The sequence below is a fragment of the Epinephelus lanceolatus genome, chromosome 13 (genome assembly GCF_041903045.1).
Source record: "Epinephelus lanceolatus isolate andai-2023 chromosome 13, ASM4190304v1, whole genome shotgun sequence".
NCBI lineage: Eukaryota > Metazoa > Chordata > Actinopteri > Perciformes > Serranidae > Epinephelus > Epinephelus lanceolatus.
Genome location: NC_135746.1, coordinates 34,986,047 through 35,007,426, shown reverse-complemented (window position 1 = coordinate 35,007,426; position 21,380 = coordinate 34,986,047). Strand labels below are relative to the sequence as shown.

At 39.3% G+C, this 21,380-nt stretch overlaps 1 protein-coding gene across 1 annotated transcript in view; it reads left to right on the top strand.

The window, feature by feature from the left end:
- cdk19 (cyclin dependent kinase 19) overlaps positions 1–21,380 on the top strand; it is a 75,878-nt gene that overhangs the window by 3,821 nt on the left and 50,677 nt on the right. The window contains exon 2 of the mRNA XM_033648548.2: positions 3,446–3,521. Coding sequence (XP_033504439.2) covers positions 3,446–3,521 — 76 coding nt within the window. The remainder of the gene's footprint in view (positions 1–3,445; positions 3,522–21,380) is intronic.

Genomic DNA, 21,380 nt, shown 5'->3' with positions numbered 1-21,380 from the left:
GATTTGGCACTTAGTTTAAGATTAGGAATAGAATCATGGTTAGGCATTGTCACGTTACATGCTTAATGAAACAAGACGTAACTTGATGTACATGACTTCAAATAACTCATGGTTGACATTTCGTTTCACATGGGAAACAAACACCGGTCTCCTGGGTCAAAGTCCTGTGTTTGTGATTGTTTGCGACTTTGTCCCTCTTTACGTCACCTTACTTCTCCTTTTGCTTCCGTCATATGAAGGAGGACAGTGCATAGGTCACGTGATCACATCCTCCTGGATTACAACTGTCATTTCATTACTTTTTTTGTTTTACATGAGAACAGCCTGGCCAGTGTATCTCTCTGCTGCAGACACAAGTGTTCTAAATTCAACTAGTAAAGTATACTAACTTGTTACAACTTCATCAGACTTGTCTTCATCTGAATAAAAAAAGATGGCGAAATGCTATTTCGTCTTTTTGTAAGTGTTGAAAACACAGCAAATATGGTCCAAATGCATTCCAAGCAGTCTCTCAGTGGGTCTTGATAAATGCATTAATTGGAGACGATACCAACACTTGGGGTTAATACATCAAATCACATCTGTTTGCTCATAGTGTTATTATTTGAATTTAGCAAGGGGCATTTAAGAATAATTTTACTGATAACCCTGAATTATGAAATGCAGCGCTCACACTGCAGAATGAATGGCTGACTCTACAGGGTACGACCACTTTAATTGCTTTAATAGTATTTTCAAATTTAGTCACTCTCAATTCAGTTTGAATTTTTCTATCCATGTGTTTTATTAGGTCTACTACGGCTGTACTATAATAAAGCACAAAACGTTGGGTTGTCTGTTCAGGTCCAAAGTAAACTTTGTTTAGACGTTTGCAGTGCTGCTTGTCTCTGGTGGTTTTTTAAGCATAGGTTTATCGTGCTGGCATTGCATAGTGCTCACCAAGAGCCAGTCACCAGTGCTTCCGCAGACCACAGGGTTCCAAATTTTGAGAGAGACATGAATGGACCACATACAAACCGCAGTGACGTCACTGCAGAGGCCTGTGCCGGTGTTTCTGGCGCACACTAACCAGCAAAAGAGGTATGGAGTGAAGGGCCCTGACCAACCACGCCGGCAGTTACTCGTCGGGTGTTGTTTGGCTGTGTGTGGCTGACCATCGGCTGTAGATCTTGTGGCACGTCCCTCACTTATGGATCTCTTAGAAGCTGTTGCAGCATGTTGAATCAGCATCAGAGGGAGTCAGTCGCAGAGAATTCCCTCATTGGCTGTTTTGCCTTGAGAATTTCGGGAACACAAAACTTTACAGTGCCATATGAAGCATGATTCTGAACATATGGTAAGAGATTAATCAGATTCACAATGACATGAAAATGGTTTGTTTTCTCTCTTTGTGACGTTCTATTGAGTACAAGACTAGTGACCAGTCACCTCCTGTGCGTTGGATGTTGTCCTAAAAATATCCTAAAAAAATTTACTTTCCTAAAACTAACCTACATAACTTTACCAAATCTAACCTACGTAATTTTACTTTTCTAAACCTAACCTGTGTCACTTTACTTTCCTAAACCTAACCTATGTGAGTTTACCCTCCTCAACCCAACTTATTTAATTTTACTTTTCTAAAGCTAACCTACGTATCTTCACCTCAGATACATTACATGATGACACCCAACCACAGTTCTTCTCCTAAACCTACCCTAAGTGGTAGGAGTGCTAATTCATTGGGTGCTAATTCATCAGATATCATATGAATGGTTGTATGAGGATACATTACAGTGTGAGGATATGCTGTTTTTGTTGTGTTCTATATTATACAAAACAAAATTTCATTTGGATTTTTTTTTACTGTTGGTTTGACAGACGAAGAATTTTCAAGATGCTTTCTTTGGCTTTGAGAAATTATGATTGGTGTTTTTCAGTATTTTCTGACTGTTTAAAGACAGATTAATTTGAAATCAACTTTGGACAGAAGACGTAAGGTGGCGCAGCTTGCAGAGTTTTGATGCCTCCGAGTAAGGGACAGCTGTGGCTAGAGGCATTATGTTCCATTCTCATGATATCTCACTATCTCAAGAGGACCTTGAGAGAATGTCTTCAAATTTGGCACACAGGTCCACTTGGACTCAAGAGTCAACTGATTAGATTTAACTGGTCAAAGGCCAAGATAATTTTTACCACATGATATGTTTTTGGCCACAGCTCAAGAATTCATACACTACTTATGACAGAATTTCACACAAATAGGATTAAATGATGAAGTGATGACATTTAATATTCAAAAGGTCAGCTTCACTGTGACATCATATGGTTCTGCAAAAAGACTTTTCTGGTCATTATTCAACCCCATAACTCAGGAACAGAAGGGGAGACATTTGGTGAGATACTGAATTGGTGACACTACACATGGTGTGTAAAGTGTCCACATTTTAACAACATCCATTTCTGAAGCTTTGTGTACTGTCATGGTTACACATAGACATGAAAGTAAACTGCAACTTGAGTGGTTGGTGGAGGCATACATCTATTAGGTGGGAATTCTAGTTTGAAATTGGCTTCCTGTGTGAGGCCCTAATGGAGCAGGCTCAAACCTGTTGCAAATTGAAAAATGCTGTTTGAAATACCTGGTGGATTATGTGGAGGAGCAGGTTTACTTACAATTTTTTTCCCTCTGCTTTTGCACAGCAGATTAATGGATAAACTATTTCATTATGTGAATCTGACTAAATTCATATGAGGCAATTTTGTTTACAGACCAAAAGATTGAATGTTGTGAGCTCTTTTGAGCATCTGTGCAGCTCAATTAGTATTAGAGTTGTGTGCCTGAGAGCTCCAGTTAATCCATGACCATCTCCAGTGCAAATTAGGCTGAAGTGGGTTTGATTTTAACACCACCGGGACCTGTTTGATCTGTGCGGGCTGCTCACTGAATGAAGTTGTTATTGGATGCTTTCCACAGATTGTGTTTACATTTTAATCATGCCTCTTTGCACTGTTTTAAACAGATATTGTTTCCTTTTAGCCTTCATTTCTCCACTGCTCTCTGCTTAGGTTGCATTTCATATGCCGGAACACTGCTTATCTCAAATAATCAATATCTGTCTGCTGAACATGCTCCACCCTGCCATCTCATATTTCGCTTAGTAACTGGTTTTCATGCACAAATGGGCTTCACAAGGGCAAATGCATGTCCTGCAAATACCAGAAAGTAAAAAGAAAGACCAGCCTTAGCAAAAAGCTACAGTGAAGCCGTTTTTTTTTTTTTTTTTTAGATTGAATCCTGAGCATCTGTCTTTGCATGAAGGGTGAAATTCATGCAGGGCAGTGATCCAGGCCCTGCGGGAGCTGTGACAACAGAGCACTTGAGGTTGATGTTAAAAAGGCTGCTGATAAGAATATCTGTGCTATCTAGTAATGTTTCCCCCATTTTCTCTTTTCGTCTCTACAGGAAAGATGAGAAGGAATATGCACTGAAACAAATAGAAGGCACTGGAATATCGATGTCTGCCTGTAGGGAGATCGCTGTAAGTTACAACTTTTTTTTATTAGTGTGTTTGTTTCTATTCACTTAGATCACTGTTCAATTTAAAGGAAAAGATCAACACTGCAAAATACTTTGCTTTTTTCTGGGATTCAGATGAGCACATAGATAATTATTAAATGTTGGTGCACTGACCAAGTGGCAACATCCAGGGCTGAAAAATGAAGCCAGTGAGGCTGGCTCCAAAAGTAAGTCAGTTCTTATATACCCCCATGTTAAAATGCCCAACTTTAATGCAGACATAAACATGTTAATAGCCTGGTACAAAAATGGTTTTCAACATTTATGACAACTGTAGGGAGCGTGAATTTTTATGTGACTCATCCATTCAAATGTTATTAAGGTTTAAAGTTATGCATAATTAAGGGCATTGCTGCTTAGAGGTACAGGTGGGTGCTGTCTGTTGACAAGTCACTACCACAGTGGCAACATTAGTTAGGTAATGTAACCATGGTGTGACCCCAGATTCACAAATTAAAAGGCGTAGCTGTAGCTATCGCTATTTCACGCCTTCTTTCTACATAGCTCTGTCCACATAGGGGAATCAATCAGAAGTCAAGTCTTTCCTATGAAAACCTCTTTGATTTTATGTGTTATTGGTCTGGAATTGGCCTTGTTGAAAAACTGAACTTTTGCGGCAGATTTTGGACAGACCACATGAACTGTGCCACAGAAAGTTAGCATAAAAACGAATTAGCTAACAGACTGATGAATCTGTTTATACATTTTTTTCTAAATGAAAATTTCAAAGGCATGTTTAGCTAACTAACATTGGCAGCATGCTTGCTGTGTGACATAGCCTACGGAGTGCATACATAGTGAACCATACATCTTTTTAACAAAATATTTCACAAAACTGGCTACACACCTGATAGGTCAACCTCCTCACTTATTTGTTGCCATGCATTATTGGTCCCGTTTTTGTCTCTGTGCTACCTCATGTGTATATTCCACAAGATTTGACGTTATCTGTGGCGTTATCTCGATCTTTAAAGACATGCATTTGTTTGCATTGAACACTAGGCGCGTAAGACACAAAACTAAACTGTGCTGAAACAAGGTGTCAGTGTCTTTCAGTTCATTCAAGTTAATTGTAACATTTTGGTCACATAAAAAAAAGTATTGTTCAGCATTTGTTTGTACTAAAAGCCCCTATGAGTAGTTGGATGTTCAGTTTTTCCAGTAAGTAGATTTTGTATGAATGGTTTTGAGCCTGTTGTTTGCTTAAGAAAATTAGCATTATCACAGGTAACCGCAGACTGTAAATGCACCATGCTAACTAAGCTAACATCTAGTGTTAGGGTAAGAATCATCCTCTCGTTCAAATATGGCTTCAAAAATCTAAGATGGAGGAGGCCAAAATGCCAAACTTGAGGCTTCCCAACAGAGGTCCACAACCAATGGGTGACCTCATGATGGCTACGTCCATTATTTTTATACAATCTATGGCGTTGACTCTAGAGCTCCAGTCAAGTCGTGGTCAGCCCAGCTCAGTGTAAAGACTGGAAACAAGTGAAACAGCTGGCCAGCTCCAGTCCAATATAAAAACATGTGACTAAAGCTCACTATTTACCATGTTGTAGCTCATTTCTTTAATCCGTATACTAACCCATGCACAGGCAGAAATGTAAAAATGTCAATTTGCAGTTTTGTTATTTGTCTGTTAGTCAAGTTGTCAGTTGTTTTTACATTTCTGTTTGTGCATGGGTTTGACAAACAAGAGAAACTGTACAAATAAGACCATTTTACAGTTGTTTGCAGGTGTGTTTAACAACTTTGGACAGAGCCAGGCTACCTGTTCCACCTGCATCCAGTCTGTATGCTAAACTAGGCTAACAACACCCTAATGCATCTCACTCTCAGAAAGTGTAAAGATAAAACTAAACAAAACTGGCTCAATTGGCAGTTGAGCCAATTTTGGGCTTCCTTGGACTATTATCTTTTAATGGGACTCCTGGACCTAGTATTTCTTTTATTTATATTGATCTAATATCCAGTCTTGTATTAAGGAATCTTAAGAGCTCTACGCTCTGTTGACTGTTTGCCCATGGCGGATGTGTAGCTCAGGATGCTCTGTGCAGTAACTGAATTAAGCATTATGCTGGTGAATAAAGAAAGAGACAGCTATAGCTTTACTCTTAATTATCCTCTAAGTGTACCACTCTCAGTACCGTGCTTGTAATGTGGAGATGCAGCTTTAAGTATTAAAACATACGTACATAAAAGAAGAACACATGATGATAAGGAACTCTTTATCATTATCATTATGATTTTTCATCCCATTTAGGCATGATTTGCTTAAAAAAATGAAATGCTATATATTTGGGCACTTATCTATGCATTCTGATGCCAGTATAAGGTGGGAAATATCTTTCTTCAGATTTAGACACATCAGGATTTACCTGGAAGCCACTTAAGTCTGAACAGAGCCTCTGCCGCCTTCATGCAGCGAGTACCTCTTTCAGACATATACCTTGTGATGTAAATTTGATTCATGATTTGTTTCATGTCAATTTCATATCTGACTAACCACCTGAGTCACTTCTATGTAAAAAGCCACAATCTAAGTAAGCAATCTTACTAGGTCTTACGTCGGTAACACTGTTGGCGTGTGACAAGTCAACACGATGTAAAGGCTGCAGAAGTAACTAAAGTTAAAATACACTAATGGCATGTTTGTCAGGCCTCAAGGATACAAACAAGCATTATGACTAACGCTACATATAAACAAAACTTTGTTAGTTTACTAAAGACTCCACAGGGCATCTTTAACAAAGGGTTGGGCAATACAGAGAAAATTAAATGTCACACCAGTTTAGACCAAATACCTCAATATGGACATTAAAATGACATTGGAGGGTTGACTATTGGTGCTTTCACAAAATATTTATGTTGAGATTTTTGATAAATAATCATCTCTAATAATATAATGACTAAGTGGTTAAAGGTGAATAATAGAACAGCTAGAACAGTCTGGTAAGTTCAGAAAATTACATCACTTTACTGTGGTGAAGCCTTTAAAACCAAGAAAAAGACAACACTTACAGTGTTACGATATCCAAAATCTAAGATGTTATCTAGTCTCATATCATCCTATTAATATAATATCGATATATTGCCAAGCTCTAATTTAACGTTTTGTCATTCTCTACTTGTGCACTTTTCCCCGTCTACCTAACTGAAATAGATGAGCAAATCTCAGGACAGATGTTTTTAAGGTCTGATACTGTGGACAATTGACGTTACCCCAAAGAGGTGTACATGAATGCAAATGTCCGAATCATTTGGACCAGACATTAAACGGACTTTATCCTACTAGCTCCGTAATACAAAGTCTGTATAATGTTTTATTGACGTAAAGAAAATACTGCAATTTTCTCAGCATACTTTTTGTGTCATACTGCGTGAGCATTGCAGCCCTTTCCATAACTGTCATTTCTGAAAAAAGACAACATTTACGGTAAATATGACCTTGTCTGAAAGACATGGTTTCCAGCCAGCAGTGGAGTCCAGGTCTATAGTATTTGTGGTGGGGGGTGGTGCAGCCTGAGGGCAAGTCAGCATGCCACTCAGCCAGTCCTCGGAGATGACTGCCAAAGAAAGAATGTGGCCCCTCTGACAGGCTGCTTGGCCGTTATGTAAGAGTCTCTGGTTTCCAGTGTAACATGTTCACCTGGAGAGGGAATATGGGCCATATGGTGCAAACACTGGCAGTGACACTGTGCAAACACTCTCAGTATTACTGAGCAAACTTTCTGCAGTTACACTTTCTGCAATTACACTATATGAATTCGAGATGTGCATTAACATTTGTTGTACATTCAACAGCTGACAAAAGTCACATATTCACAGTTCCTCTTTTAGCCACAGCTCTTAAACTCAAGTCATCATTTAACCAAAGTGTGTGCAGATGTAGTGGGTGGCAGTAGCGGCAGGGAGGTTTCTTTGCTCGATATTTTCCACAGAGAAAAGCACTGTAATAAGAAAAGAAAAAGTGAATGACAGTAAGAGATTGAAACCTTCTGCTCCACAGTGATGGTGGAATGATCTAAAAGAACAAACCAGTGTTTGCATGTTCAAGCCTGTTTCGTTTTAAGTCCCAAGACTGCACGCATATTTCCTCCAGAGTAAAACAGTGACACTCTCTGAGAAACACATTCCAAAATTCCCCCAAAAACCCCGGTATGTCTTGGAAATGATTGGTAGTTTTGTAAAGTATACAGCATTTGCAGTGCATGGGCTTGGGTATGCAAAGGCAAATTCCTGAATCACTTGCATTACAGCCAACCAGTGGAAAAAGGGGACAAAGGTCAGTCACAGCATAACTACTGGAGAGCGCTGAACACACATCAGGCAACATGTAGCGAGTACAGATGTCACCTCACTGTGTTTTAAAATATTCTCTCAATAGAACGAGCATCTCTGCTCAAGATTCAGTAGCAAAACAGATCAGGTACTTTGTACTTCCCTTTTTCTACCTGCCTGACAACAGTATCAGATGAACACATGCAGTTCATTTGTGATGTGATTGTGAAGACTTTTAATGTAAAAATAGTTCAGTAGATAAAAGCAGAGGTACTGTCACACAAGAATCTTGTGGCAAGACACAGACTCAAAGTCAAAGTAATAAGGTGGGTTTTAAAAGTCTTTTTGTGTCCATCAAAGCAGAGTTAGAGTTATCAGAAAGCAGATGAGGGTGCAGACACCTGCTTGTAAAGTATTTGGCTTTATTCATCGTGCCGTCCCGTAGGCCTCAATACACTTTATAGAGAACAGCACACTTAAGGCCTTTACGTACTGAGGGTGTGATTATTAAATGACATGAAAATGCACAAAACTCATTTTCATGGAAATTATTCATATTGGCTGCATTGCAAATTTGCGACATCTGTTCAAATTAAGGTTTTGATTCAAAAAGATTCCTCGGCAGCGATGCAAATTTGCTGCTTGGATCTTATTGACCCTTAGTGGTGTCTGGTGGTGAGTCTGAGGTAAGTTGCTGCAAACTGCTGTAAAATTGTTTAAACTCCCGTAAACTATTTTATAGTTTCCTTTAAGTAAAATTCTCTGAGTAAATTTGAGTTCCCACTGGTAAACGTTTACACAGTGTTTATGTCTAGGGCTTTTACTGTGAAAGATAAGAATGGAAGGAGTGGACGTGGTATGCTTTTGAGAGAAGTTTGCCTATAGAGGGCTTTCTGCCAGGAAATGATTTCTTGGTTGAGGTTAGGGAAAAAAATGGTGGTTTGGGTTAAAATGAATAGATTTGTGCATGCAAACTTCTTCCATGTGCATCTGGTATGCGCTGAAGGCTGAAAGGAGTCATAAAGTTTGCCGTCTTGGTTCAAACTATGGAGCCTCAGCATTACAAGCCCCTTTTACACTGCCAGATTTTCCGCGAGTGTTGGGCCATTTTGCTGGCAAGCTGCGAGCATTTAGACGCACAGAGCCGGATTGGCGAGTTGATCCGAGGTGCCCAATTTTCCGCCTCGTAATGTAGTCATATTGGCGGAACTCTTTTAGTTTAAAAAGACTGAGGTGGCCTTCCGCCACGGGAGGGGCTGTTGATGACGCCGCACGTGCGACCCACCGGTGGTGGATAAACAGGAAACAGCTGATAGCAGGAATTAGCGAGCAGCTAGTAGCAAGAGGGAAACACAAACCTGACCGACACTGTAAAGATGAGCAACTGGGGAAACAAGGAATTGTGCACCCTCCTTGTCCTCGCAAACGAAGAGGCCATTAACCCTCAGATGACAGGAATGGTGAAGAACGGGCCGACTTACAAGAGAATTGCCAAAGGACCGACTAGCTGCTGCGTCCCTCCCACGTCACTGTTTACATCACACGTTGTAACGTTTTGTTACTTGCTCACGCCCCCCATTGCCCCGTAAATGGCGCATTCTGTATAAACAAAAGTAGGCAGGCGGCATTTTGCCACACTCCCCGATTTTGTTTTTATACTGCCAATGCTGAAAAAAGACTGATTGGGCTTTCCTGCAAATTTGCACAATACCTGTTTAAAAAGCGCTACTGTTTGTACTCCTCAAGGTATTGGTGCAAATTTATTGGTGATGCCTTTATTCATGGTGTAGAGGCTCAGAAAAATCAACCTTGTTCTGGAAGAAAAAATAGGTCACTTTTTGCCACATATACATTCTGATTCTGTGTAGAGTTTGAAAAATATATTGATGTGAGACTTCATTACACACACAAAAACCCCACCCCCAGTGTGTAAAGGCCTTTAAAGTAAAGTGATAAAAGATAGCACTGTAAACACCATTGACCTGCCTATCTAATCAGCTATGGCAACTTGTTTCACTACAATGGAGCATTATCAGAAAATGCTTCTGCTGGTGTGGGTTTAATGCCAACTTAATGTTTCCTGCAGCTGATTTATACTGAGAACCATAATCAAGGTCAGAATAAACCTTTTCCACATCAGACATACTTGATGTGTCATAACAGGAGAAGCACAGGTGTAATTTATAACATTAACAATGACACTGTTAGTGTCTCAGTGAGGTGTTCCAGCAAGCCAGCACACACGATACCAGGACCTCCTCTAAGTTTATCAAGATAAATAGTTGGTGGCCAGTTAATTCTCCAGTTGGTCAGGTGCCAGTAAAGGTGCCATGAATTTGCTGTCAATAAAAGAACCCCAGTCAAACCTCAAAGAATGGAAACCCATGTAGAAAAATCTGAGTTTTTGTTTATTTCAAGTCTGTACTAATGGAAGGTGACAGTCTCTTTATCGTTTTCATCTGCCGCTATTTGTCATCTCTCCATTGGAGTGCAAGCTTCAGAGAACATGGTTCATGTATGGCATCATTTAATTGCTGTCTGTTTCTATTGCACTTGTCACATTTGCTTTTACTGGTCAACTTTTTTCTTAGCCAAGCGTAAAAGCTTCTTTTGCGATATTGAAAATTCTTTGGTGTTTCCATTATATTTTTGTGAACAAATTGAAAATGCACATAGAAATACATGGATGGAAACACACTTAAATATTAAATCCATTCAGTAACTATGGTCTGATATTTTCTACCCAATTTCACCTATAAAAGGTTCTGCCACAGCTCTGTTACTGCCTCTGGCTGGCCTCTACATCCAAAATGGCCACCGATGCTGATGGGTAACATGCATTTTGCCACTTTTGCCAACTTAAGATAAGAACACTGGTTCTCAGAAATGCAGAAAACCGTAACATGAACTTACTATTGTTCATTCGTCCAGTCCCTTAATGCTGGATTCAGACCACATAATATCAGCCCAATAATAGTGCGATGTGTCACGGCAGGAATTTATGGTTCTGTAATCACCTGATCTGATACAATGACATTTTAGAAAAGACTTTCAGGATCAAGAAAGGAAACATGGAGCTATACTGTCTAAAGAGCTGTAATGTTGACTAACCAAGCACACGGTTTTCTGAATGAAATATTTACACAAATCTGTCGTCACAATCCGATATCTTTTGATGTTCTCATGATTTATCAGACTGACAAATCCTGTTGTAAAACGGGTGTCTACATTCTTGCAGGCTTTGCTTTCTGCAAGTTGACTCCCCTGGATTTGCAGCAGTCGTCTCATTGTTTGTTTTGTCACTCACATGGTGATGGTGAGGTGTGATGTGTGAAAAAATGACAGCAGTGCTCACTCTCCATACTGTACCTCTTTGTGTGCTGGCAGTGTGTTGACACACATAGCATGCACGCAAAAACACTCCAGGGCTCATGTTTTTCCCCCACACAGGAAGCTGCTTGCTGTCATTTATTCATTTTCTGTATGAAAAACCACTTCCGCAGAATTTGGAAAGGTCACCAGTTAAATGATGCACACAGGAAAAACGGGGCTTTCATTTTGCTTTCAATGAGTTTTTTAATAATCTGTAATGCAAACACACAGGAGTGACCAGACCGGTTTTCTAAGTCTACAGCTAATGGACAAAGGCATCTGTTTAGTTATAACTCAACTTCTCACACCTAAACATCCGTTAGATCCTGCAGATATGCTGCAGTGCTCTTCTGACATTAAGATGGACCATTATCACAGACATATCAGGTGTGTTCACTTCACTTCAGTTTTCACTTCCATGTGAAAGGTAGCTGGGTTAAATCCACTTTGTAGGGGCTGCCCCAGTTATAGCATGTACTATTAGAGCTGAGCCCTTACTGTAGCAGCTTTGAGTCCAGCCTGGGCCCTTTGCTGCATGTCATACCCTCGGTCTCCCCTAACTTTCCTGTCTCTCTCTCACTGCCAAAATGCAAAGCAAAAAATCCACTTTGTATAGGATTGTAAAATGTACAACTTTGGCACTACTGATGACTGATTTCTGCCACTGTGTTGGTCTAAATGGGGTATGACTTTCAAACTGCTTCAAGAGTCAAGAGTTACATTAGATTATAATCTTTATTTCAGTGGTATTTTAGTGACGATATAGGGGTGTAAATCACCAGCTTCATCACGATACGATATTTTATCGATTTGTTTGGATGACGATACGATGTTTGCCGATATCACAAAGTCTGTCACGATAGATAGATAGATAGATAGATAGATAGATTTCGATTCAATTCAATTCAGGAGCCTGCGATCGATATGACGCAATATCATATGCCCATCAAACACAATCATTTACATCAACTCACAAAAACAACTAAAATATGATTTGACCATTTTATTTCTGAGCTCTTCCAGGTATCAGGCATTTAAATGAAAAACAGTATTCTTCTGTAACAAAAAATAATAAAAATAGACCTGTTCACTAAAATGGTGACACAGATGTGCTATGTGAATTTCAAAATAAAGGTGTATCTTTAAGATGACGATATGGATGGATGTTTTCATTTTGCATCGATGTAATTGGATCGTTAATCGATGTATCGATGTGGATCGATGTATCGTTACACCCCTAATATTTATCAGCTGCAGCAACAACACAACCAACGCTTTCTCACTTCCACCAATACTGATATTGGTCAGTGCCGTTACATCTCAGACTGTGATGCTGTCGGTAACCTTCCAGCATCAGTTTTGGACACTCAAGGACAGCATGTTAATTTATGCTCATTACATGCATTGTGTCTTTTCAAAGTAAACTTTCATTTTACAGGAAATGCACAGTCTCGGCTCACTGAATGCATAAAGTCTCTATTCAGAATAAACTTAAAGCTTAGGTAAAAAAAAAACTTCTTTGTTCTTAGGTTTAGGCAATAAAAGTATGTGGTTAAAGGGGAACTATGCCCATGTCAAATTTCATACATGTTATTCCTATGGTCTGAGATGGTCCAAAAATATTAGTAAAAAAATAAATACCTCTCTCCCAAATCCAAAAGCTAAAGTGCTAAAACTTTAAATTTGTGATGTCACAAGTCTGGAGCTACTTCATTGACAGTGAACTAAGAAAGATGTTGTAGATGACTCAGAGAGCACCCAGGAGTATGATCTGAGTATATGGGTACATTTTCTGTGTCAGAACTGAGAACACTACAATAGAATAAAGCTCATCTGGGTATAAAGAAGAAAACAAACATTATTTAGGTCCACAAAATCAAACTCCTTTTCATTGTCCAATGAGCAGCCCCAGACTATACACCCTATGACATCACAAGTTTGAGACTTTTTTCTCTGGTTTCTGTCTTTGACAGAGAGTAGCTCAGGTTCACAAATGTTGATTGTACTTTCCTAGGCCATGGAAACTTTCTTAATTTAGGTGGTGTTCCCCTTTAAGTGAAGAAAACAACATCATGGTTTGGCTTAAAATAAGCCAAAGTTTGTTACCAACAAAATGTACTAGGCTGTTATTAAAATAACTCGATTGACTTTTGGTTTTACATGGGAAACAAAGAGTGGTCTCTTGGGTGGCAGTCTGGAGTTTGTTCGACCCATCCACCTCCTGTCCAGCCCGCCCTATGAGCACTTTCTCCCAAAATGCATCTCATACTGCAGTTAAAGGCGGTAGGCAAACGCAGAAGTTAGCATCGCACTGGTTCGCTTGTTAAAAAGCCAATGATATTTTTCCATTGGATTTAGGATTATTGCTGAAAATAATGTCTGTGGCAAACTGATGCTTACATGTTTTGCTCAGTAAGATAATCCTAACAAATGACCTTCGTTTTCATGATTACTGAAGCCTAAATGCCATTGCTAGAATTGAAAAGCTAACGTTAGGTTATAAACAAACTACGCCACAGTCGCATCACTAACATCGCTATCATAACAAGACTGTAAAGCTGTGTTTGGCATGGCTCAGTGTAGTCTCATTTAGCAACTTGTTAGCGACCACCTTTTTTAAGGTACAGAGGGGGGGTGTTTACGTATTTTATGTTGTAGAACAAAACGTGAAAGTCTCATAATCTTGTGGTAACCACAGACCTTATTTCAGGTATCTGACCAAAAATCAATCTGAAAAATCCATTGACTTTGAGACAAGGGAACTGTGAGTGGTAAAATGCTAGACTTATTTCTGGGGCACTCTATATGTCTGTCTGTCTATTTGTCCACCTTGCAAGATTCAGTTATAGAACTTTACAGGTTTATAGTCGAGATTAATATAAAGGCAGAGATTGAAGAGGGCTGGAAATATGAGGATAGGAAGTAGGGAAGGGACCAACGGCCCCTTCACGTTACTCCCTTTGCCCACATTTGTTTTTAGCCATGACTCAGTATATCACAGCTGGAGTGATACCACTGCAAAATAATCTCTCATTTCAACATAACAGGTTTTACAGGATCTTCTGGAGATATTTGTGGCAAAGCCCTACTTTGTCATTACCTGACAGACGATAAGTAATACCTCTCAGGCTAAAGAAGAAGAATCTAACACATATTTTTGTGTACATTAAGTCAGTACAGGTTTTTTCATGGATTCAGCTGTGACTTTGATTCACCTCCAGGAAAGGCTGGCAGCATTAACAAAGCTCCTCAGTGTCGTGTTACTAGCACAAGCAGAGAACTCAAGGCTGTTGTTTTGCTTTGTGTTTTAAGCTTTGAAAGAACAATCGGCCTTTTCTTAAGCCTCTGATGGTGGGGAAAGTTGGCTTGTTTTTGGTATATGCTCTGCAGGGAAACAGAAAATAAGATGAGATGCTTTTTGCCAAGGCATTAGTAGCATTCCTTTCCTGAATAATCAAATCAGACCATGACAGTCTGTCCAGGGGCGAGCAGGCGGAAACATTGCTAGGGCGTTTTTTGCTTCTTCTTTTTTTCAAACAGTGAATGCTAACAGATAATCACTATGTTCTGATATCTATTGTTACCCTGTACAGTAAGTAGACAGAAAAGCTCCGGTGTCATGTTTCAGCTTTTTAGAAAGTTGGACTGGAGAAACCTGCCATGAGATAAGGAAATTGTTTGGTCGAGCCTTGTAGAACACTGGCTCGAAAAGGGGAGTGGACTTTGGTTGCATGCATCAAGACCATTTAGTGTACTTAAAACGTTTGTGTGTGTGTGTGGGTGGGTGTTTCATTCCGAATTGTGCTTTGCAAAGGCTGTGTAGTCTTTGTTGTGTGAAATTCAGTTCAAGGGCAAAGTACAGATGACCTGGTACAAAGTGTTCTACGAGGCAGTGGGATCTTTTCATTGGGCATTCAGAAAGCAGAACCACAGTGTCAGTCCTTGAGTCTTGAGCCAGTTTCTTGTGCTGTTCACCTTTAACTCTTGTTACATAGAATAAAATGTATTACAACTTTGCAAAGTTTCACAACCATCTCACTACTAAAGTGCACAAAAGGTCTATTTTCCTTTTGGAAAAACGTGTAGTTCTTCAGGTTTCACAGTATAGGTCTGTCACTGCCTTCAACATTAAAATTCATGTATTGTGAAGCACACGCATACAATACTATCAGCGGCTGCTTTCCGCACATTATCTCACTCCTGTAAATGAACATAAAACTGTATTTGATGTGGATTGTTGACCGTTAGCTGACACTCAGTCAGCTTAATAAGGTCAGGATCTGTGCCGGCACTGATCCAAAGGATTGCATCCGTACATCCCTTTATATAAATCCATGAGGCTGAAGGCTTACTAGATGCGTAAACACTGTAGCTGGAGGAATAACTCCCTGGAAAGTTATCCCAGCGTTATGCTGCGTTACATAGGATTAGGCAGATGGTAGGCAGCAGATGAACATCTTCTGGATATCACAGGGAAACAAATGAACAGTCAGATGAAATTGCAGGACGGTAAAACGAAGCATGCTTGATGATCTGTTGCAATGGTGATGTCAGATTGTTTACTAATTATGGACTAAAATACATTGAATAAGGTTATTGTTGTGTTTGATTTGTAAATATTGTAGTAATGTCCAGTAATCGTCCAAATCACCCAAGTTTTCTCCTTGTGGAAAGACGCTAGAAGGACGGCAAAAAGCTTTTTACAACAATGCCGTTGCTGGTATTCTATGCCAACTAAAATGATACACAGTTTGCTGTCTACTGTCTGCCTGATTATGTGTGAACATAACATCACACATTTGGTCCACTGTTGCCAAAATCATGAGGTAAACAATGGAAATTAGGGTTGCAGCAGTATACCGGTTTCAAGGTATACTGTGATATGAAAATTGATGGTTATCATACTGTGTACTTTTACTTAACTATGATATTAATAAAAGTAATGCAACTGGATGGAGAATTTATACACATACTTCCAATAAAAATGGTTTCAAGTTTCAATTATAGTAATAAAACATTTCTTCAACCAAAAAAAACCTTCTGTTTTCATTTCCTTAAGGGTAATTCTGCCTGATAATAATAATAATAATTCTGTAATATGGTCATACTGTGAAACTACAGTATTTTCTGAGAGGGTTATCATACTGTGAAAATCTTACACAGTTGCAGCTCTTGTGGAAATACAGAGCTCACGTTACAAAGCACCACGAGTGTGAGCTTAAGTTTAAGTTTTAAGTTAAGTTAACACGTTACAAAGCACCATGAGTGTGAGCTTACACGTATTTGATTGGCCAGCACAGTGTGTTCCTGAATGACGTAGCATTACATTGCAGCAAAAGTTGAGCCAGATTTAAGTTTTTCCTGAAACCCCTGCAGGTTTTCACTGGAACCCCCTGAACTAGCACACACACTGTGCCAACACAGTCTCAATGTAATGAATGAGGACTAATACTAGTCAGTTTTATTGGGTAAACTTAGAAAAGGACAATTGCAGTAGTCTGTCTTAGTGGTGATAAAAGCATGTTCTATTTGTTTTCAATTCTGCTTTAGACACGGCATCTCATTTTCTTGTTGTATTTCAAGATGACAGAATGCTGACCTTGTCTCAGAAGCAAAGTGGCAGCAGATGTTAATTTGTGAGAGAATTGTTTTTCCCTCTTTGTCAATTAAAGTGTCATAACACAGTAGGACTTTACTATAAATACCACCAAAGCTGAGTACGGGACCTACAACTCCATGTACCTGTAAGCTGAGGAATACAACATTATTTCCCAGCAGAGCACGCCTCATTTTGCTTGTCTCCTCAACATTGCAACCACCAGAAATGGGTTTTGCTTAAAAAATCTTCTAGACTTGCCCAGCAGAACAAAGGACGCTTTGTGCCTCCCAAAGCACCACCTCGCTTCGTTTAGCAAACTGTACAGTTCAGCAACTGGCATGCCACATGCAGGCGAGTTGAGGCGGGAAGGGTGGAGAGAGGTTGGTTTGGCTGCCATGTGTTTTTGGTTTTGGTTTGCAGCATGAAATGACCAGGGTCTGTCATGATTTTTCCATGTCTATGTTGCCCCTTATAAGATTGGAGAAATAGAAGGCATGAGCAATAAAGAAAATCAAGGCAGGCGACCTTTATAAACCAGGTTTGTTGTTCTGATTGATTTAATCAGACATCAGGAAGTGTATTATGCAGTCAAGCATGCTTTTCAAATTACACGAGGTGCAGTGTGAATGCAGGCTGAGTGAGAGCAGCATTAAATGAAATGGAAAAACTAGTAAGTGATGATGACAGGTGTTAGAAATGGTTGCAATGTTGTCTGCACCAAAACAAGGTTCATTTTCTATCTGGATCCATTAAATGAACATCCCAAATTTGGTACTTTGTTGTTACCACACTTTCAAGTGCCTCCACAGCCTCTGAGACGAGTGGATAGTGTACTTTCTGTTCCTATTTTTGGGTGTTGAGCTCAGATGAGTATCAAAAACAGGCATAACTTCAGGTCTCAGAAAGAGAAAATAGGAAATCAATATCTGAAGTAGGAGTAAACAAGGCAGGTTGAGCTGAGGAACACCAAAAAGATAAAACTCGCAACACTTCACTGATACACCTGATGATATTTAACTTTTTGCTCAGGTCAGGTCAGAAGAAGCTCATCAGGGTGTTGGCACCTTGAATATGTTTTTTCTTTTTCCTGTTCGTCACACTGCCCAGTTTCTTTTCTAAACTATCCAGGCAGTCGCAGCCCTGCTGCATTCTCAACACGGGCAGCAGGTTGCATAACACGGCCCACTGAAGTTTCACAGCCTTTAAACCTCTGCGACAGAAGCCTTCTTTGTTTAGATAATGCTTGGACAACTTGGGTAAATCCTCTGCTAGCCGGTTGTAGGAGGTGAGCCAGCCTGTGTAGGTAGAGTCCATCAGGGTGGGGCTTATTGATGGAGGGAGTCCAGGTAGGGTGGAAAACAGGAACTTGTTTGTTTTGGGGATCGGAAAAAGAGCTCCAGGTTGCTGGCAGTAGTGATGAGTTTCTTTGTGTTTGTTAAGACTGTGTGCATGAGAAGACAAACGTTTAACAAGTGATAGGGTGGTCTGGATTTTGGTTTGGAATCCTTCTAAATAGAACACCAGTGTTATGAGGCAGGATTACTGCAACCGTGGTTTATACACATAGAAAAACAACATCTGTATACTTTTTGTCGTATAATTATATCACCAGCACTTTTTAGGATTTTAGTTCCACCTAGCTGCAAAATAATACAGTGTTATACAGAAGCCATGCAAAAATAATGCCTCCTTGAAGGTTATAAAGTTCAGAATCAACACCTCTTTGAAACAGTTTACACAAAATTAACAATTAAACCTGGATGAAGAGGACATACTGCAAGACTGTCCGGCTTCATTAGTTTGAGCTAGGTGGATCTAATAAACTGGCAACTATTTGTGAATAATTATTGATTAAGGTTAGGGCTGGTGATATGGACAAATTATTTTCTTGAACATTTGAGTTATTTCAAAATCAGGGGACAGTGATTCTTTGCTTAATGGATAAGGCTGGATCATCATAACTGGGCCATGCCTTCATATTTTGGGCCATAACTTCTATGGGTCACATCTGGGAACACAGAGACATTGCCAAAATCAAGTCAAAAGAACCAAAGAACACAAGTGGTAAGAGGATCACTAATGTTGTAAACAAGCCAACAATCTAATAATCTAACCACTGTTTTCAATATCAAAAAAATTAAAAGTGCACCTTAATGTCTGTAATAATCCTGATTGCACAGGGAAACAACTACAGTCAATATGTTAGGTCAAAGTTGAACCAGAAAATGGTCTTCAGACTGTGGTGAGAGTCTCGAAGGGCCAGTAGAGTGCTTGTCCTTAATCTTGGAAATGAGTTAGCATGTCAGCACTCCCAGTTCCCTCTTTTTGAAATTGATGGGCTTTTTGAATGGGTTTTTGGCTAGATGCCTGAAATAAGGTGTGGTGAACACAAGCTTAAGAGACTTTCACCTTTCAACTTTGTTCCATGACAGTTATAATCAACTGCCAATTGTCTACCCAAAAGTGATTGTCAACTTGTTGTAAGCACGATGTCATAGTGATTGGGTCTATATGATTTGCCAAAGATGTCAGTGGGCTACATTAAGGTAGCCTTGCTAGCTTGTCTGCTTGCAGTCTTAGAAACAAATGAGAAGCACACAACACAACTGTGCTTGTAATTGACTTCAGTAACTGTAAAAACAGTTGTTATGAGAGAGACAGAATAAAGAATTTAAAAAAAAATGACATTAGGGTATAGTTGTCAGCTAGCAATAAACATGTTAACAGATTAGGTCGCAGCAGTGCTGCTAGCTTGGCTAAAATATGACTTTGTTAATGTATGACTTCTTGAACGCCACATTAAAAGATCCCCTCAAAAGGATTGACTTTCCAATTTCTTGGTTAATTATCACTGAACTTTCCCTTCAATTCTTTTAATATGTAGGCCAGTAGGCTAATGTCAGCATGCTAATTTCTGTCCAGATGACACTATTAGGCTGTAATAAAAAAACAAAAAGATAGTTTTTAATTATCTTGTACAACTATACCCTATGTTACATTTTTTTTAAATAAAAACCCAGCATGGCAGCTATATAAAAAAAGTATTTAAGAGAAGAAGGCTAGTCGTTGCTGGATCTAAACATGCTGGCAGATTAGCTTGCTAGCAGCCATGCTAATTTGTCCACCCACTTCATGTAGCCTAACCTTTACCTTGCAGGTCTTAGTGACCTCCTGAAAGTCTTCTTTACACTGTGATGGATGTTTGCGGTTTGGATAATAATTTTACTGTTTTCTTTCTTTCTTTTCCAAATAAGTTTGTTTAGCTTTGGGGGTTTGTTTTAAACCTGTTTGAGTTCTCGTACGTCTTTTTAGCAGTGTCAACATGTTCTTAGATCTCAGCAGTTAACCCTAGTGAGTACAATATTAGACTAGTCATGTAAGACTGTGTTAACTGTAGGTAGGTGTGCCTAATAAATTAGCAACTATATGTAAAAAAAATGTTGATTCAGGCTATGGCTGGTGATTCGGACAAATTATTATCATGAACATTAGTTTTAAGAAGTAATTTAAGCATCAGCAGATAATGACATCTTCTGACTCATGAGAAATAAGATACTAACTTTAGTTTGTATTTGCTCATTGGATAATGCCAGCTCATCACAACTGGGCCATATCTTCATATTTTGAGCCATCATCGTTATGGGTTAGGATAACATCACATGAAGACATGAAGAATAAAAAATGGGACTTGAGCAAACAGGCCTAGTGGTCAGTGAGCAATAAACATGCTCGCAGATCAGGTCGCTAGCAGTGCTGCTAGCTTGGCGAAAATATGGTTTTGGTATGCTTATGTCATGCCAAGGTCTGGCACCCAGTTAATTTCTGTTTAAATGCTACTAGGCTACAGTAAAAAGACATTAAAAATCAATTTCAATGATCATTTCCAACTTAAATGTACATTTCTTTAAATGAAAACCCAGCGTGATATACAAGAAAAGTATAAAAGAAAAGTAGTTGTAGCTGGGACTAAAGATGCTGGCAGATTAGCTTGCTAGCAGCAGTGTTGCGTCATGTTGCTTAACCTTGGCCTTGCAGGTCTTAGTGGCCTCCTAAAAGTTTCCTTTACACTGATGCTGGCAGATTAGCTTGCTAGCAGCAGTGTTGCGTCATGTAGCCTAACCTTGGCCTTGCAGGTCTTAGTGGCCTCCTAAAAGTTTACTTTACACTGTGATTAATGTTTGCAGTTTGGATAATAAGTTTACCATTTGCCTTTGTTTTTTCTTCCAAATAAGTTAAGTTAACCTCAAGGGTTTGTCTCATACCTCTTTTTAACAATGTCGACGTGTTCCTACATCTCAGCAATCAACCGTAATGAGTAAAGTATTAGACTAGTAGTATACGACCGCGTTAGCGTTTAGGTAGGTGTTCCTAATAAACTGGCAACTACTTGTAAAAAATGATTAATTCAGGGTAGGGCTTAGTGATATGGGCATATTGTTATCATGAACATTCATTTTAAGAAATTATCTCAGGATCAGCAGAAAGTAAATCTCATGACAAATAAGATGCTGTACCATAGTTTCTGTTTTTTTAAATGAATGTCAGTTTGTTATAATTGGGTCATGC